The sequence below is a fragment of the Benincasa hispida genome, chromosome 1 (genome assembly GCF_009727055.1).
Source record: "Benincasa hispida cultivar B227 chromosome 1, ASM972705v1, whole genome shotgun sequence".
Lineage (NCBI taxonomy): Eukaryota > Viridiplantae > Streptophyta > Magnoliopsida > Cucurbitales > Cucurbitaceae > Benincasa > Benincasa hispida.
In genome coordinates this window covers 92,739,981-92,758,866 of record NC_052349.1, presented here as the reverse complement: position 1 = coordinate 92,758,866, position 18,886 = coordinate 92,739,981, and the positions used below count along the sequence as shown (strand labels likewise).

At 37.7% G+C, this 18,886-nt stretch overlaps 1 protein-coding gene across 2 annotated transcripts; it reads right to left on the bottom strand.

Annotated features, from left to right (window-relative positions):
* Positions 1 to 3,801: 3,801 nt before the first annotated feature.
* LOC120086578 lies at positions 3,802 to 18,886 on the bottom strand. 2 transcript variants are annotated; one of them, XR_005484264.1, is made up of 5 exons: positions 17,406 to 18,886; positions 6,604 to 7,175; positions 6,294 to 6,513; positions 4,419 to 5,822; positions 3,802 to 4,332 (listed from the first exon to the last, which is right to left on the bottom strand). XR_005484264.1 is itself a non-coding variant. In XM_039043307.1 (4 exons), the coding sequence occupies exons 1-4, from the start codon at positions 18,651 to 18,653 to the stop codon at positions 4,476 to 4,478; spliced, it is 3,387 nt and encodes a 1,128-aa protein (XP_038899235.1). In that variant the 5' UTR covers positions 18,654 to 18,886; the 3' UTR covers positions 3,802 to 4,475. The 2 variants fall into 2 exon arrangements, 1 of the variants encoding a protein (XP_038899235.1); XM_039043307.1 differs by having other exon boundaries at positions 3,802 to 5,822.

Genomic DNA, 18,886 nt, shown 5'->3' with positions numbered 1-18,886 from the left:
ATGCCGAGAAAAGTCCTAAAGGTCTTGAGTGCTCAAACGTATTGAAAAGCCTAAATTGTCGAGTTATTGTGAAAGGAGTTCACGAAGCGGTACATATCGACAATACTGAAAAAGGTCCTAAAGGTCTCGAGTGCTCAAACGTAGTGAAAGTGAAAAAAGCCACAAGCTCTAAGGTAAAGTTCTTGAATAGTTGAGAGTGTTCAAAGTTCTGTTAGACAAAAAATAATTTCAAATCTAATAGATTCGTTAATTTAAAGATTTTTTAATATGTTAAGAATCTATTAGACACAAAATTCAAAGTTAAAAAACTTATTAGACATTTTTTAAATTCTTGACAGTTGAGAAACTTATTAAAAACTTTTCAAAATTCAAAGATGTTTTGAAGACACAAACTTGAAAATTTTATAGACTAAACTTGTAATTTAACCTCTAAAGAAAATCCATGATAGTAACCCTAGAATCAAAGAAATGTAACCATGATATTCATAAACGATGTTGCTAGTTTTTGAAAGGAAAGTCATGTTTTAGCTCTAAGACAGGGATATTTCTATAGGTAAAAGACAACATATCCATCAAGCAAAGTGGAGAATAGAGTGACAATCACTAGTACGTAGTAGAGGCGTAATTTGAGAAGCTTACTACCCATAATTATCATATATTAATCAAGTAGGAACATTATTTCACTAGTGAACCTAAAAGAAAAGTCTAACAAAATGGACAATTCAAGTGTCAATAAACTACTAGAGGCGTAATTTGACGAGCTACTCAACCATCCTAATCATGTAGAAAGATTCTACTCAATCACTTGCATAGTCAAACTACAAGACAGATTCAAGAAAATATTTTTCAAATATTAAAAAAACTGTCCAAAACCAAAGAAATATTCCTTCTAACTCCATATCTCTTAATTGGTTGAATTATATTCATGTGTGGACAAGTGTAGTAGTTGTTGTTAACTATTAAATGATAGTTTAATAATAGAAAATGCCCTTCATAATATATATATAACTAAAATGCAAATGTTTTTATAAAGAAAATCATTTAATGAAATCATGGATAATTTTGAACCAAATGACATAATCAACCTAAAATAAGAAGGAAAACAATATTGTAAAAAGATAACAAGATTTGGGCCACAAATATAGTATCTTACGACCAAAATGAGGGATGAGGAAGGCTTTCCCACCCCTTCATCCCTGTAAACTTTTCTGTTGACTTTTGTAGAGAAAAGGTTCCTGTAAGAAGGATTTATCATCTTGTTTTTTAATTAATTCTTCTTCTTTTTAATTAGTTTTCATTTATTTTCAACCAAATAAAATTTGGAAAATTTTCAATTCTGTTCAAGTAGGGAGCATTTCCAATATTATTTTTATTTAAATAAATCACTATAAATTTTTTTTAATAAAAATAATAATATTCTACATGCAAATATATAATTAAAATATTAAATATCCATAATTTTTAGAAGCTAAATTTTAACTATTACTTTCTAACTTTGTATATTACAACATTCATGGTCTAGGACTAGGAGTTTTCATTTTAGGGTATAGATATATAATTAAACAGGGTCGGGCGGGGATGGGGGACATGGAATATAATCCTCATCTCCGTCTCCGTTTAGCCAATGAAGGAGAAAATTCTCCACACTCTCTCTTCCATTCTTTGTGTAATCGGAGATTTTCCTTCCCGTTATAGATTAAATGAAACATCTCTAATGATCAACTGCAGCCAAGTCTAACAAAATATATAAGGGAACATGTCTTCATATACCCCCATCTGAAATATCACCCTAAGATCAAAGAATATAACCCTAAGACCAAAGAGGGGTCTAAAGGAAAGTGCTCAGCATGTGTTGCAATTTACATGCTGCAATTTACTTTCAATACTTGCCATTGAACTTCAACATTGCATGTATGAAGATCAAAACAACAAAGAGAACAAAAAAAAATTCAACATACAATCGTAGTATTAAATTTTCGTCGACATGTCGATATTTCCACGTTTCTATAGATTCGACATCGACATGAGGGGTAAATCTTAAAATAAACATCAAAATGTCACTAATTAAATAATAGATATGTTAACTTTTTTGAAAATCATCAAAAAGTTCATTTACTAATTAATTTTTTTTTTTTTTGTAATTTTTCCAAAAAATATCCATCGAAATTAACATTTTATAAATTTTTTCATAGAAATTTTCGTAAAATAAAGATCTCGATATTTTCATCAACATCGACATTTTAAATCTTGCATACGATATTCATATCTTGTTATTGTTTAACATAATTTAAGTTCATAAGATAAAATATGAGATCATTTGGAAGTGATTTTAAAATCGTCAAAAACATTTTTATCACTTCTAACTAAAATACGCATTTAATCACTCAAGATTAATTTCATATTAAATTTTATACTTTTAACTCCAACTTTCATATTAAATTTCAAAACTAACTTTCACAATTAGTTTTGAAAGTTAGAAACCTGATCCGCTGCAAAAATATATATATATATATATATATATTTATATATATAATACTATCTTGATATGGCACGACATTCCATGCAAAGCACATTTAATTTTAAGTGAATTATACCAAAATGAATAGTAGGTAACCATTATTCTGTCAAAGAACTAATCAAAGTTATTTGACTTTGAAAACATCAGTTTATTTGTCGGTTGGAAAATATAAAAGAAATCAGTTAATCTCTCATCAGTTCTCACTTGAAATTAGAGCTGGACACGACTTGGTTCCAATTTCTTCTTTGTTTTAGGTCTATCAGAGTTCTCAAATCTACTATTCAAGTCTTCGACGACGATGATAGGAACAGTGAAGACAATGTGAAAGTACAATAAAAGTCGAAGAAAAGCCATTCAATATTTAAGGAGGTACATATATAATCTCATTTCAGGTCCATTTAAAATCCTGATGTGCAATGTAATATGAACAGTCAGTTCAATTTCTCGGTTTTACAGAACCAAGGAATTCTTTTTTGAAAACATCTTTATTGACAAAATTTAGAACCCTATCACATAAAAACAAAAACACACCGGTTAAAAATCACTTTTAGTCTCTTAAACTTTCAAAAAAGTAACAATTTATTTTATATTCTTCCAATTTTGTAAATTATTACAAATTTTAAAATACAAAAACTAAATTATTACATTGTAAACTTCAAAGACTAAATTGTTATAAAATTGAGAGTATCGGATTAAATCTTCACAGATCAAAATTCAAACACTAAATTGTAGCTTTCATGAAATTTTAGGGACCATCAGTGTTTTTTAACCATAACCCAAAAATTAATGAGTAAAACCGAACTTGACTAAAATTAATATCCCTCCCTCAGAAAATGAGAGGTGTGAAGAAAATTTGAGTAAAAATAATTTGCTTCCTACTGAAAAAGTTCGGAGCTAGAGAACTTTCCCTCCAAAAGTAAATAAATAATAATAGCAATAAGTAAAGTATTTATCCCTCCAAATATCCATTATATGAAGAGAAATCAAACGGGGATAAACATAATAAAGCTACTAAAACAAAGAAGGCCATATGAATTATTCCTAAAGCCATCTTACTAATTCATTATCCAGATGCAAGTCCTTAAAGAAGGCTATAATGTCCTCACAATATGGCAAAATTACACGAACAATTACTACTACAAAGGCATATACTGTACTGGAAATTGGATTAACCAGTCCCATTAGCCTTGTTTGAACATGTAACCGACATGCACATCGTTCTCTTGCAATCTATTGGAAGAGTTTATCAGAATCATAATGTACGGTGTTATTTCAAGATAAGATAAGAAAAACAAACCAGTGCTTCCCTTTCTTTAACAGCAGCAACAGTCATACAAATTACATTACTAATTATTATTATTTGCAACTAATTATTATTATTTGCAAGGTAAAATTGCAAGAGTTTTGTCACTATTTTTCAAAAAATGTAGAGTCGTCATCCTAGAACTAACCATGAGGGAAGTCACCTTGCAGAAGAAGATGGTGAATTGAACTATGTGTGCTGAGTGAACAGATTCTAAATGGAAATAAACAAGCAGTCAGATGGCATCGTGTGTGTTATACATGCAACAAAATTCAGTGTCCCATGATAAAGATCAGTCAATCCCAAGTCCAGGTGATAAATTGAGAACCTAGTAGCGCTCCACGTCAAAATTTCCTGACATAATAAGCATGGCCAGATTCTAGTATATAGTTATCAATATAACATGCTCGATCAAAATCGAAACATGTTGCTGGGCCGACAAATGTAAGAGATACCATTGATTCGTCAAGGAGGTTAGACAATTGGGAATATTCTTAAAATCACTAGCCTCCTATAGAATGAAAGAAAAACAAAATCATTAAGGCCTTGGTAAAGCAATAGTAAATACCACGAGCAGCAAAGACCGGAAGAACAAACCTTAATTGCACCGCTCGTTTGAAAATTGCACCACATAATCTACAGAGTACAGTCTGTCTAAATATACTTTAATCCTGACATATACTGTTGTCTGGAGATTATATATTGGGCCAAGGAATAAATAATTCCTAAAATCCCCAATATTCTAACCTTAAGCACATCTGTCATGATGGCAGATGGTAGATTAAGGGGCACTGTTAGCAGTGGCGTCGAGTCTGTATGCTTCGTAAAGCTCCATACGAATCTGTTAAAAAGGATCTGACTTGGGAATGTAAGAACGAGAAGAGCTAAGTTTTTAACAGCAAATATCCAATCTGGCCCACCAATATCGAGACCCCATCCTGCATTTCCATGCCAAACATCTTCCCCTATGTTGTATATTGCAGTGAGGACCAAGTATGCTGATATCACTATGGTAACAGGGAAATACCTTTGCTTGTCCCCAAATCCAGCAACAAAATCTGAGTCCTGGTTCAAAAGCAGTAAGATTGGAGCCAGAAAAAATATAGCATAGTTTGAACCACCTGTGATATTGACATTCAAAATTAAGCATATAGCAAAACACATCACTGTAGCAACATTGCCAACTGCTGGCATCCATGCTCCTTCTGCTGTCATTCGCTTGATGGTGAATGTTGACAAGGAAGAAGCCCGTCGTTGTTGCATAAATCTCGTTCTTGTGTTAAGACTACCAATGCTACTTTCACCAGATTGTGTGTGCCTCATTCCACCCCTTTCAGAAGTTTTCTCTCTCATGAGAGACGCAAGTTCAAACTTTATTTCCAATGCAATTAGCATAAAGATTGCTGCATAAAGGCCAAGCAGCGATGTCCTTGCTCCTTCAACTGCTAGTAGTGTTGTGATCATCTGCTCTTCCTCTCCCATATCTTTAACGCTGTCTCCTAAAATGCTGTTTAACCTTACTTGCCCCTCCAAAAGATACGTCACTGGGAACAGTGCAACAAGCAACGCAAACACCCAAGGTAAGACCCTGGTGCTTGAAGCAGATGGGAAATGAGTGAACACCACAAACACCGACGCACAAACCATGGTGACAACAATAAGGATGTGCAGGACAGCTGCCTGGAGGAAGTACTCAGCAGATATGTAAATGCCAAGTGCAATACCCATAGCTATGGAGTATAATACTCTCAACTCAGCAATATATTTAATGGGTATTATGGATGTAATAGCCGAAAGAGTGAGCAGAATTGCTAATATAAGCAGCCAAGATGGCCAGGTAGGTTTTGAGGCAACAAAACCATAGATGGAAATATCATCAGAAGACTGACGAGCGGCTTTAATAAGATCAGAACGGTATGTCCAAGACAAGGGAATTGGTGGCTGCATCATGATAAATAGCAAACCAGTTGCCACAACTAGCACTAAGCATCTCTTTGCTGACTGCAAAAAGGAAATAGCAAAATGGTAATTAGTTCACTAGTGTATGTCGTATCGTAGAAAAATGAATTGGCAAACAGTTCAACCAAAAGCCAAAAAAGTAATGAATAATGTTTTTTTCATAATAAAAGAAACTCTGTTCCAATCATGAATCTTCAGGGAGCTTTGAGAAAACCCACAAATGGTTTACGAAAATAGCAAAGAACCACAAAAGATGATTATGATAGTATTACTTAGCAAGACTTTGGAGAATTTAATTGTTCACCTCATACTCAGAATAACAGTCTTTCGCATGCAAGTTAGTAAATATGATGTGATTGATTAATGTTCTTCATAACTGAAAAAATAATATACAACGGTTGTTTATGTGGTGCATCAAATCGAGTCATCGTTTAAACATTTGAAATTAAGTTCAAGTTGACAAATTATAAAGTAAACAGAAAAGGGGGTATTAAATAAATAAGACATAAATACCAGGACATGGGGAAAGTGGAGAGCAACTATTGGTATGCAAGCCAACCCTGCCATAAAAATACAGCAGCCTAAAAGCAAACCATCTGATGGTGGTCTCCCGTTGAACCATTGAAGGGCTTCAAATATTGTTTCACGGAAAAACCACACTGCTAAAGCAACGACTCCAGCATGTGCATAACCTTGCCATGCCTTCATTTTGGAGGCTGTTCTTGATTTATCCCTGTAAGATCCCAATTGAAAGTTGAAGTCTTAATAGTATCAAGGTAAATGGAATCTATAAGAAATCTATAAGAATAAGTTCTTTTATTACTTGTAAAGGAGCAAAGGGGGTGAAACAGCCAGTAAAAGAATAGCTGAGACCCATACAACAGATTTGGAAGCAATAAACAGCATTGCCAGCTTTGAAGCATACAGGCAAGTGAGAACCCAAACTGCCTTTGGTCCAATTCTGTTATCAACAGATAGTCGGCGTACTAGGACCAAGCCTATGAATGTAGTCATAATAACCATATAGCTTGGATAAACCACATCATCCTCAAGACCATAATAATATATGCTGGAGTAACTTAGAAAACGGTTCTCAATATGACATAGTAGTAAGGCATGGCCAATCAAACAGGCTTCCGTCAAAAACTGAACTTTTGACGGTAATATAGCAAGACCAGGCACAGCCAAGGCAAGGACCACATCAGCCACAATGAGTTTGCAGAAAGACTTGAGGGACATGCCAGCCAGCCAAATATTTAGATCCCAGTAATTATGCATCACAAACCACATGATCATCAAGCTCCCAAGCACAACAAAAGCAAAGTAAGATGGCAAGCTCTTCCTTGTAAAGAACCGAGCCAGATAAAAACCAGCCACAGATGGAAGTGGGAGGAACTGCAAGATAACGGGTAAAAAACAAGAAATGTGTGTCAAATACTCAATATCTCATGGCATACAGACAACAGTATAGAAGTTTTGCACATTGCAGGAGGAAAAAATTCAAGGCCTTAGCTATAGATTAAGAAGGAACAGAGCCTAAGTTTGATACTTGAAGAAAAAATACAAGGAAAAAGATTGGAGAGAACTCCTTGACTGAGTTCCAATGGTTCAAAGTATTGCCAAAAAGATCAAAGAATTCTTTGAATCATCTTATAAAATAATAATAACAATACCCACAATTCTGCAATAATATGAACTTCCAAGGAGAATACCTGGGCTGATTTAGCCCCTTTCTCCTCACTATTCCTCGATATCTATGCTTATTCCCCTAAAAAGGTCCTCCATAGCAACTTATCGACATATTGAGCACCAAGTTTGGGATTTGGGGTGAGATCGAGACTTTTTGATCAAGAGCTAGGCAGTTGGTTATGTTTATTCAAAAGCTTGATTTGGTCCAACTAAAAGTGGGTCAAGACAAGATTATTTGGTTCTTAGAGTTTAAAGATACATTATCCTCCAATGCAACTTTCATGCACCTTACTAAGTCTAAACTCCATTTGGTCATTCAAAATCCCTAAGAAAGTTAAGGTGTTTCTTTGGTCGCTCTCCTATAGCAGTCTCAATACACAACCTATAAACTACAGAAAAAGTCCCTTACACCTTATCCCCCTGGGTTTTCTGCTTTTCCAGGATGGATGGTGGATCCTCAAATCACATTATTCTTCATTCATATTTTTTCTTTTCAGAGTTGAAATCAAACTTTGATTGGAAACAATGAAAGAATACAAGGAAATGAAAACACAGGCATCAAAATAACATAAGTCCAACACTAACTAAAAAAGACTCCAATTCAAAAGAGAGATCAATAACATAATTACAAAAATGTGTAGTGGCTGACGCACACAGAGATCAATTAAACCTCACTACATCCCATACCTCCTCAGTCCTCCCCCAATTCCTTAACCACTTTGAACACCCTACTGTTTTGCTCAAGCCATATATCCCACAAAATAGCAACGGACTTGCTTGCCACAACACTTTGCCCTTCTCCCTAAAGGGAGGATGCGAAAGCACCTACTCCAACAAAATCCACTCATCTCTATTATGCACCACACTAACACCAAATGGCCTCGTCACAACACTTTGCCTTTCTCCCTAAAGGGAGGATGCAAAAGCACCTACTCCAACAAAATCCACTCATCTCTATTATGCACCACACTAACACCAAATGGCCTCCGCCAACAATCCCAAAGGTAGGTCGTGAACCAGCAATCCCATTAAGAATGATTTAGATCCTCTTGATACCTCCTACAAATAATGCACCATTGAGACCCTCTCCCAAGTAAACTCATGCGAAAGCCTTAACCTCTTTCTGGAATTTCCTTTCTCTTTTAAGGAATTTGTTTGTTGGAATAAATTCCTAAATCCTAATAGGGTGGACACTCATGCTTGAGTTTTGGATGAGCATTAGAATCAAAAGCAATGGTAATGTGTTAGGTATCCAAATCTGCAAACAGTAAAATACCCAACAAGACAATTGCCAGGATATAGAGCAATGCTCTAGAACAATTATTTTACAATTGAAATTTACAATAAGAACATAAGAAAGATAGCCAATAGAACAGTGACAACCCAGCACTTTCAAGAGGGCTGGAAATCCTCTCCCACATTCCCAAACTAGGAAATCCCACTAAATTCTTCACGCTCCCCTTCAACCCGTCTCCTTCTATTTATAACTAAAATCCCTAACCAACTTCATATCTAATTACTCATTTGCCCCCTTTTAATGACCACACTAATATTCTATTACTAATCTTAACTATTTTAATAACTAGGAGTCTTACAATACTCTGCCCTTCAAAGACACCTTGTCCTCAAGGTGTGCTTACGAAAACACAAACACAAAAATGGGTTCGTTCTTTCTCACTTCTTCCTCTTCTTCTTCTTCTTTCTTTTTTTTTTTTTCATAATAATAAAAAAATTTGAACTTTCTACCATACACCCGCCTTCTTGAAAGAAATTATCTTCAGCTTAGCCTTGGAAATCCATTGAACCATACTGATTTCTCTTGCATTCAGCCCATTAAACAGCCACCACATAAACTTCCATAATCTTCTTTCTTCTCACAAGGCACGTGCCCCCCTTGACAAGTTGCATATCCCTAAGCCCATTTCCACGCCATATGTATTGGTATTTTAGTTTGAAGCTCTTCATCTCTAAATGGCTAGGTCCATAATCTACTTCTTGTTTCAAAGCCCAATCCAGCCTTTGGGCCCACACACCATCTTCCTTCAAAATTCCCATGAGCTTCAGGCAATTCCAGCCCATATGGAAGCCCCATTTCAGCCACTCTAACAAATGGGCCTCAATAAATTTAGCAAATTCAAGCCCATTAAGCTCCTTTCTTCTTTGTTTGTGAAGGCTGCCTTTCCATGTTTCCAGTATCTCCCATCTGGCCCACCACCCATACTCAATTAGGGACTCAACTCCCTAGGTAAAGTCATTAGACTTTTTGCCTTTGAGAAATAATGGGCCTCATCCACCAATTTTGTAATCAGCCCATTAAGCAGCCTCCTGGCCCGCTTTTGATTAGATTCTTCTCTCAACTGCCTTTCCACGTGGTATGAATTAGCTATTCTCATCCCTGATGGTGCTTGCCTTCGCTAATCCTTCTTCCAACCTCCAACTTGTTTTTCCAGCCATTTAATGCAAACCCAATCCTCACGCACAATTTGGGCGCCAACTTCTCCATATAAACCAAGCCCATTTGAGAAAATCTGGGCATTATCATGCAATTTCAGCCCATTAATTAACCCAGAATTACCAGGCCATTTTTTTCTAGTTCTTGGCCCCACCCCCTGACACTTCACGTGGGCAGGAGATTTTTTTCCTTCCTCTTCACGAACTTTGCAGCGCTTTCCAACCTTCTTCTCTATCCATCGCAGGCCACTGTCCTCTACAATTATCAAGGCATACATCCGGCCTTCATTGACCGCCTCTGTCTCTTTCCTCTACTGTGGCTTCTTTCTGCCTCCACCTTGATTTTCCGACCATATGGCTGCCGGTGTACTTTCTTTTCTCCACCTTTCCTTCTCCCATCCACCGCCATGAACTATTTCCTCCCCCTTCCATCGAGGCCAACCGTTCTCTGTAACTTTAAGTTGCAAACCGTTCCTCATCTGCCCATTTGTGAGTTTTAGCACCTTCGACTTCTTCTTTTTCCTCTTCCCCATTCGGATTTCACCTTCGACTTCTTCTTTTTCCTCTTCCCCATTCGGATTTCACCTTTGACTTCTTCTATTTCCTCTTCCCCATTCGGATTTCACCTTCGACTTCTTCTTTTTCCTCTTCCCCATTCGGATTTCACCTTCGACTTCTTCTATTTCCTCTTCCCCATTCGGATTTCACCTTCGACTTCTTCTTCTTCCTCTTCCCCATTCGGATTTCACCTTCGATTGAACCACTATCGCAGCCCTTGCTTTGCACCTCTTCTTCCTACAAATGGTCTTCCCGGTTACAAATCGTCTTCTCTCTCCATCTCGGCCACCCATCCTCTCCCTCTTTGAGCAATGAAAGTTTCTTTGTTCGCTGGTCTCTTTGCCATTCCAACCCATCAACCGCCGGCTTATTCTCTCTCTCTCACTCGACATTTCGTCTATTCGAGAGTGAGAAATTAGTTAAATCCGTACTTCGTTTTTCTGTTCGCATGCCATCACATCGAACAATACTTCTCTAACACCTCTTCTTTGGCCACACCCATTTTTGTCGTTGGTAATGGTCTTCCTTAATATCTGCTTCATGATCGCCGTTATCCAAGTTCTCTCTCTCTTCCCAAAACTTGCAATGGTGCTTTCCCCGGATCAACTTCGCTCGTCCCGTCATTCGCTGCTTCTTCTTCCACTTGCCATTTCGTTTTTCTGGTACTTTTCTTCTTCTTCCATTCCTTGTCTCACCAACTGCCGTCATTTTTAGCATTCGATCGCTCTTTTTTCCCCTCACCTTGTTGCTTCTCCAACCATATGTTTGCTGATAAGTTCTCCCTCCACTCCGGATGCTGCCATTTTACCCTTATCTTCCTTGACGATGCCTTTTTCCTTCCTTCCCTCTTGGCTCGTTGATTGGTTCCTCCTCACTTTTTCTCTGGTCTTCTCGGGTAAGATCAACGTCGTCCAGCAACTCTTCGAACTTGACCAGACAGTATTCGAACAAGGTGTTCCTTCACTTTTTTGATGACTATTGGTCTTCTTTCTTCTCTTTCTCTCTCTTTACATCCTTGCTCCTTGCTGGTAATCCTTCAACATTTGTTGCATTGATTCCAAGATCTCTAACACCTTTTTAAGCAACCTATCACATTTTGCATCCGAATCCATAGATATTCCCAGAACGAACGTGCTTAGATACCAATTTGTTAGGTATCCAAATCTGCAAACAGTAAAATACCCAACAAGACAATTCCCAGGAAATAGAGCAAGGCTCTAGAACGATTATTTTACAATGGAAATTAACAATAAGAACATAAGAAAGATAGCCAATAGAACAGTGACAACCCAACACTTTCAAGAGGGCTGGAAATCTCCCACATTCCCAAACTAGGAAATCCCACTAAATTCTTCACATCACCTCCAACCCGTCTCCTTCTATTTTAAAATCCCTAACCAACTTCATATCTAATTACTCATTTATCCCCTTTTAGTGACCACGCTAATATTCTACTACTAATCTTACTATTTTAATAACTAGGAGTCTTACATAATGTACTTTGAACTATGCGATTAAAGCGCCCCTTTTGACCTATTAGCTTATCTGAAAAGAGAACAATTACAAGATTTTTAAGACAAGATGATTTTGGAGGAATTATTTTGAAGCAGTGTATATAGTTCCCAAATTAAAGGTTTGACTACATTGGCCCATGATAAATTTGACCTTGGAGGCAAAGAAAACCCAATGAGAAGCTGAACAACAATATTCTTGGTGCTATTCGGAAACAACCACTGCAATTTAATAGAACGGAGAGTTTAAACCAGCATGCCAAAGAATATGAACACTCAAAGAAGACGTGATTAATCAAAAACTTCCCATGCACAAAGCAAAGAGAAAAACACAAACAAGGCATAAGCAGTGTAAAGGGAAGTTTCCATCGAACTGCATCAGCAGTATTTAGGCTACTATTTAGCATAATTCAAAAAAGAATATTAGTTCTTTTAGGACTTTTGGATGTCCAAAATGCTGAAAATAACTTATTTCCAATCATTGGAAAAGAAAAACCGTCTTGTCAATGATTAAATGAAAAAAAGTCTCAGATCTTCAATTATTCCAAACTTTGTGTAGATAGTTCCTGGGTAAATGCTTAAAAATAACATTAAAAATTATCACCTTTCTAAAATAACATTTTTTTGGCCAATTATTATGATGGGTTGTCCTGGTGCCATCTCATCCAGGATCGATACCGAGACCCAAACAAACTGTTAACTTCTTTGTTGAAGCACCAATTCTCTGTGTCTTCAGTGTCAATCACGCCAGGACGACGACAGTGAAAGAACAAAGAAAACCATCCATGCTAGCACCAGTTCATATGTGGGGCTTTCACCGGAATCAAAATTAAGCATTAGATGGATAGTTGAATGGAAGGACGACCACATTAATGTTCTGATTCTGAGACAACAGATCTCTTCTCTTCCATTAACAACCTCTCTTTCTCTCTCATCCAATCTTTGCCTTCTCTTATGCTTTGTAATCGTGTAACCTTCTTGTCTCTCCACATCTTCCTAACAGCTATATCTTCCTATTTCTTCCCTAAATTTAATTGCCCCTCGCCGCCTACTTTGTTTTCTTGCCCCTCACATTACACCACCTTGCATTTCTAATTAGTAATTTTATGCTCTTTCATTTTTTCCCCACTTTTCTTTTGTTCTTTCCCTATCGCCATCTGGTCGGGATTGACACTAAGAAAGCACTAACTACCATCCTTCTCCTAAGAAAATCCATTTCATTGAAGAATTTCCAAACCCATTTAGCAATAAGAGCAATATTTCTATGCTTTAGACCACCAAGACCAAAACCACCCTCTCTTTGGAATTTTGAACATAAGCTTGCTCCATCTTACAAGGTGATTGATCTTACCACCATCACTGCCTTCCCAAAAGAATTTTTCATCATTCCCTCCAAAATCCAAACATACATTTGAAGGCATGAGAAACAGAGACATGATAGGCAAGAGAGTACTGAATTACACTTAACCAGTGTACAACATACTACATACTTCAACTTGATGGGGAACCACATGGAATTCTTTTGAAAATATAGCCTCCACATAATTGTTAGTGGTTGGAAAGGTCTTCTTCAGTAGTTTGGTGGGTGAGGGTTTCTTTCTTTTTTTTTTTTTTTCCCCTTTTATAAATTATATATTTTCTCCATTTTTATAGGAGGGAAAAAAACAATACCCACCTTTTTTTGTGATAATAAATGGAGACTATATTGAAGAAAGACACATTGAAGGAAGGAAAAAAAAAATGAGATATCCCCAAAAGACCAATGGGTTTTCTTTCTTCTTTTTCTTCTTTTTCTTTTTTGAAAAGATATCCTTCTAATTTCATTGAACATAAAATAAAGATGAAATGCACAAGAAGTTGCACTAACGGCAACAGAGGAATCAAGCACAAACGAACCAGCTTTGAAACAAAACTCACAAGCCTGGCAAAAAGATGAACTAGAAATTTACTTGAACGAAACAGATTCCACATATACTAACAGGTTTACAATAAGGAGGCCCAATCGTCATGATATATATGGCATCATAAATATGAATTTTTTTTTAAAGAGAACACCAAATGGATGCAAATAGGTAGATTGAACCTCAAAACTCCTCCAGATTAGAGTAACTTCTTTGAAGACCCTCTAATTTCTCTGGAAACAAATCCTCCAAAATGCAAACATAACATGAAACCACAAAACAAACTAGCTTGTCCTTTAAGTGGGTTCCCAAAGATTAGCTGGATTAGACCTTTGTCATTTCCATTCATAAAAGCCCAAAGAATACCAAAGAGCTTAAATAATCTGGCCCAAACATCTCAAGCAAAAGGCACAATGGAGAAAGAGATGCACTTGATTTTCTCAACCCTCCTTTACACATTTTTTTTTTTATAAGAACAAGTTGAACAACTTTTATTAAAAAAAAAAAAAAAAAATGAAAGAATACACGAGCAAACAAAAACCAAGCCCACAAAAAAAGAGTCCCTCTAGAAGGAGAGACTCCAGCTATACAAAATCATGTCAATAGAATAAATACAAAAACCTTCGATATCGAAACCCAATGAAAAATATGAAAATGAAGACCAAATTTCTCTAGCATCCCTCTCAACTCCCTAAACACCCTACTATTCCTCTCAGCCCACAACACCCAAACAATAGCATAAACACTAGCAAACCATAGAAAACGACTTCTCTCCCCAAACGGCAAATTGAGGAGGAACTCCTCATCATATCTCTAACGTCTCTTTGATGAGCACGCATCATACCGAATGTCTGGAAAAAAGAGTTCTAGATAGAACTCGCAAAATCACAATGCCAAAGAATATGGTCCAAGTCTTCTTCCACCTTCCTGCATAAGATACAGCAGAAAGGCCTAACCAACAACATCTTCCTAACAAGCCTATCCAATGTACTAATACGGCCAAGGAGAACCTGCGAAGTGAAGAATCTCACCTTTATAGGAACCTTAATCCTCCACATCGATGAAAAGACTGGCCCACTCATAGGAGAAGGATTAACCAAACACTAGAAAAAGAATTTACACGAGAACTTTTTCAAAGAATTAGGGCTCCAAACTCTCACATTTCCCCTCCCAAGGTGAAAGGAGTGACTCTCAAGAAGAGAAAGGAGCGCAACCACATCCATTGTTTCCCTATCGGAAAGAGCACGATAGAACCCAAAGGAAAACGAGCAAGAACACCCTGGAAAAAGGATTTAAACTCTCCTTTACACATTACACACCAACTACGAGAAAAGCAGAGCCACAGGTCTACTCTTCAACTTCCCTAGAATACACACCAAAAAAAAAGGCTTTCACCCTCTTTGGCACCTTAACTTTCCAGTTAATGTCAACCAAACATGGGTCAAAAGGGGCATGGTTAATGGAGAGAGCTGGAACTAGGGAATTAAGAAAAAAGTGACCACCATTTTGGAAAGACTAGCTTTAAACAATTTCACCATGGTTATGCACAAACATTATTATTATTATTATTATTATTATTTTAACATGATAGAATAAGTAATCCACAATTGTTCATAGAGGGAAAAATTTGTCCAATGACTTGAACTCATACCCTGGTCACCAATTTTTGAATGGAAGCATGCCCTCTAAAGTAGCCAATAAAACAATATGAAACGAGGTAGGAGCTATATGACTTAACCTCACATGGGTATTAAAAAACTCTCGAATTTGAGAATGCAATGTCTGAACTCATTCCTTGATACATTACATCCCTTGAGAGAAATCTTCAAAGAAACACTTGATTGGTTTGTTTCTTACAAAAAAAAACATGATATTTTTTATATAAGAAACCAAGCTTTCATCATTGAGAAAGATGAAATGATATACAAAGGCATAAAGAAAACAAGCAACCCCTACACCCAATTACACAAAAGGGTCTCAACCCAAAAGAATAGGGCTAAGCTGATAGTTACAAAAAAAGACCCTATTAACAAACTCCCATAAGGAGGAATTAAACCTAATCAAATCCCAAAGATCCTCCCCCTCAACCTCTCCACCCCCCCAAAAAAGAAAAAAGAAAATTCTACAGCTTCTCTCAAGCCAAAAAGCCCACAACAAGGCAAAAAAGCAAAACTCCCAAAGAACCCTAACTTTGTTATAAAAAAGAAGGTTCAAGAGCACCTCCTCAAACATCAAGAAACAACTGCTATTACAAACTGACGCAACCCCAAAAGCCTTAAAGAAACCATTCAACATAGAGTTAGCAAAATCACAACACCAAAGCAAATGGTTCAAATCCTTCTCCTGTCCTCTACAGAACACACCATGGAGGAAAGCCTATGGAAACAATCTTGAGTATGCACTCCCCATGCAAAACTTGGAAGACAGAGAATTTCACTTTCTTAGAAATTTTGACCTTTCAAATAGAGGAAAACACAAAGGTTCCCTAAGGAGGAGAAGGGGCACAAAGAATCCAAAAGAAAAAGCTACTGGAAAAGCCATCGGAGGGCTTCAAGACCTAAGACCTAAAATCCCTTCTCCCAAGAGAAGTAAACTAATTAGAAATAATAAAAACCACCTCTCCAGCCTCTCGACCAGTAAGGTGGCATGAAAACCCAAGGAAAGAGAGTTAAAGCTATTAGAGGAAGGCAAAACAAAAGCCACCAAACAAAATGCAACCTCTTATTAAACAAATGATAATGATGAGGGAATGAAACACACAGATTTCTCTCCCACCTAGAAATCCTCCCAGAAATAAGCACCCGACCCATCCCTGATGAAGCATTTAACAAAATAAGTCAACATAGGAACACCAGTGGAAAAAGTAAACCAAGGGACTCTTACAAGAACCCTTAAAGCTACCACCTCATTCCCATTCAAAAAGATGAGGGCCATACTTACTCACAATAATCCTTTGCAGCAAAGAATTAGGCTCCAAGTGGAAGCACCACAACCATTCTGCCAAAAGAACCTCATTACGTAACCGCAGATTCCGGACACCTAAGCCCCCAGCTCACTCTCCATAGGCTTCAAAAAAAACCTCCCACTTCATTAAGTGAGCTCCTCCCGGTCATCCACCCTTTCCCACAAGAAGTTGCTCACAAACCTTACAGTCCTTACTCATGGAGATTGGCATCTTAAATTGGCAAAGGTAGTATAACGAAATTCCACTCACCACTGACTCAATCAAAGCCACTCTCCCCCGTTTAGAGAAGAAAGCCTATGATACTAAAGAAATCCCTGCTTCCTGCCTCAAGAAACGATGGCTCAACTTTTCATTTAAAGCATAAGCAAAACTACATCCACCATGAACCTCGACCAAAAATCTACATAAGCAACTTTACTGCGGAGCATAGTTTACATATCAAGATGAAGCAATACATGCACTGCAACCACAAAACATGCAATAAAATTCATCCCAGTACTTAGATTAAAAAAATGCAACATATTCAAATCATAGAAAATTATTGACGTACCATTACTGGAAAACCCACAACAATTGCTCCGGCAGCACTAACTATCACAGCCAAAGCAGTGAACGCCACCGTACTAAAAGCATCCGAGATCATACCCATAACATAAGCACCAGCTCCAGCTGCCCCTCCGAGCATTGTTATAGTCACGAGTAGGTAATTAAACGGCGGTGGCACCTGAATATAGCGCCCAAAGGAGTGGAAAACAACTCTAATTTCCAAACAGACAACTACAACAACTAAAGCAACAGCGCCATTGACAACCCGAATACTGTGTATTTGATTGGCATTTTTAGTGACCCACCAAAGTGCACCTCTCGTCGATGCATACAGTTGAAAGACAAATGGAATGAAAAACAGAAGCAGCAAATCACACACGGAAGCAGCGGAAGAAAATACCACCGAGTGATGAGATGCAATGTGGAAAAGCAGAGGGAAAAACAAAAGATGCAAGGTATGAATGCAGCTCTCCAAAGGACCAAGTATCAAATTATCATCAGGGATCTCTCCACCATGAAACTTCGCTTCTTGCTTGTTCTTGAACGACGAGAGACGAGGAATAGAATACAGCCAGTAGAAAATGCAATTGAAAACCATAAGATAATAAGAAGCATTGAGCATACCAACAGCCGAAATAGTCGCCCAAGTAAACAGAGACGAAGCAGCAAACGGCACACAAGCGAACAAGAGACGCTCAAGAGCAAGGACAATAGAGGGGTTTTCGATCTGAATCCACTTGAACTGAAGCGAAGCCCAGGCGCCAATCAGGAAATTGGTCTCGGCGCAAAGGAAAGCAGCGAGAATAGCAAGAGGAAGAGAATTAAAAGTGAGATTAAGCGAAGAGCTGAAGAAGAAAGCAATCTGGGAAAAAAGAAGAGAAAACCAAACACCAAAAAACGCACCAGGCTTGAAATTGAGAGAATCAAGGATATAAGAAATCATAAGGCCAAGAGTCAAAGTGGCAATAACGGGAGTGCCGCCGAGATCGAGAAGGAAGGCAGCAGAGGGGACAAGGGCAATGGCAATTCGAGGGTTGTAGATGAAGGAAGAAGGGGAGAATCGGGAATTCTTGAAAGATCTGGAGGAAGAGGAAGCTGAAGAAGAGGAAGAAGAAGAACCGCGACGATCGAGATAAGGATTAGGGTTTTGGTCGTAGGGGGAGCCATTGGTGATCGAGGAGAAGGAAGGGGCGCTAGTAGAGGCGGAGATGTAAGGGCGGAACGAGCGGGACTGAAGCTCCGGCGGCATCATTTTGACGGAGGACGGAGGAGAAGCGTGGTGAGAGATTGTGGTGGTCAGGCGTCAGCGCCAGCCGAAGACGGAAGTGATTTCTCGGTCTCTGGGGGAAGGCGCGGCCGCGGTGGCCTTCCTTGGAGGGTTAACTCTGACGTGTTCGGACAAATTTCATCCGTCCGATATCTTTTCCAGTGGGGCCACCTGTTTCTTCTCAGACTTCAGTCTTGGTGCTCACTTCAGCATTAATT

What these genes read in the sequence shown, in the direction of transcription:
- LOC120086578 (XM_039043307.1), bottom strand. Translation starts at nt 18,653, where the DNA reads ATGATGCCGCCGGAGCTTCAGTCCCGCTCGTTCCGCCCTTACATCTCC. An exon ending in TTGTGGGTTTTCCAGTAATG is followed by an intron (nt 7,176 to 17,405) that starts GTACGTCAATAA and finishes GTTATCTTGCAG; the next exon opens with TTCCTCCCACTTCCATCTGT. An exon ending in CCCCCTTTGCTCCTTTACAA is followed by an intron (nt 6,514 to 6,603) that starts GTAATAAAAGAA and finishes GGGATCTTACAG; the next exon opens with GGATAAATCAAGAACAGCCT.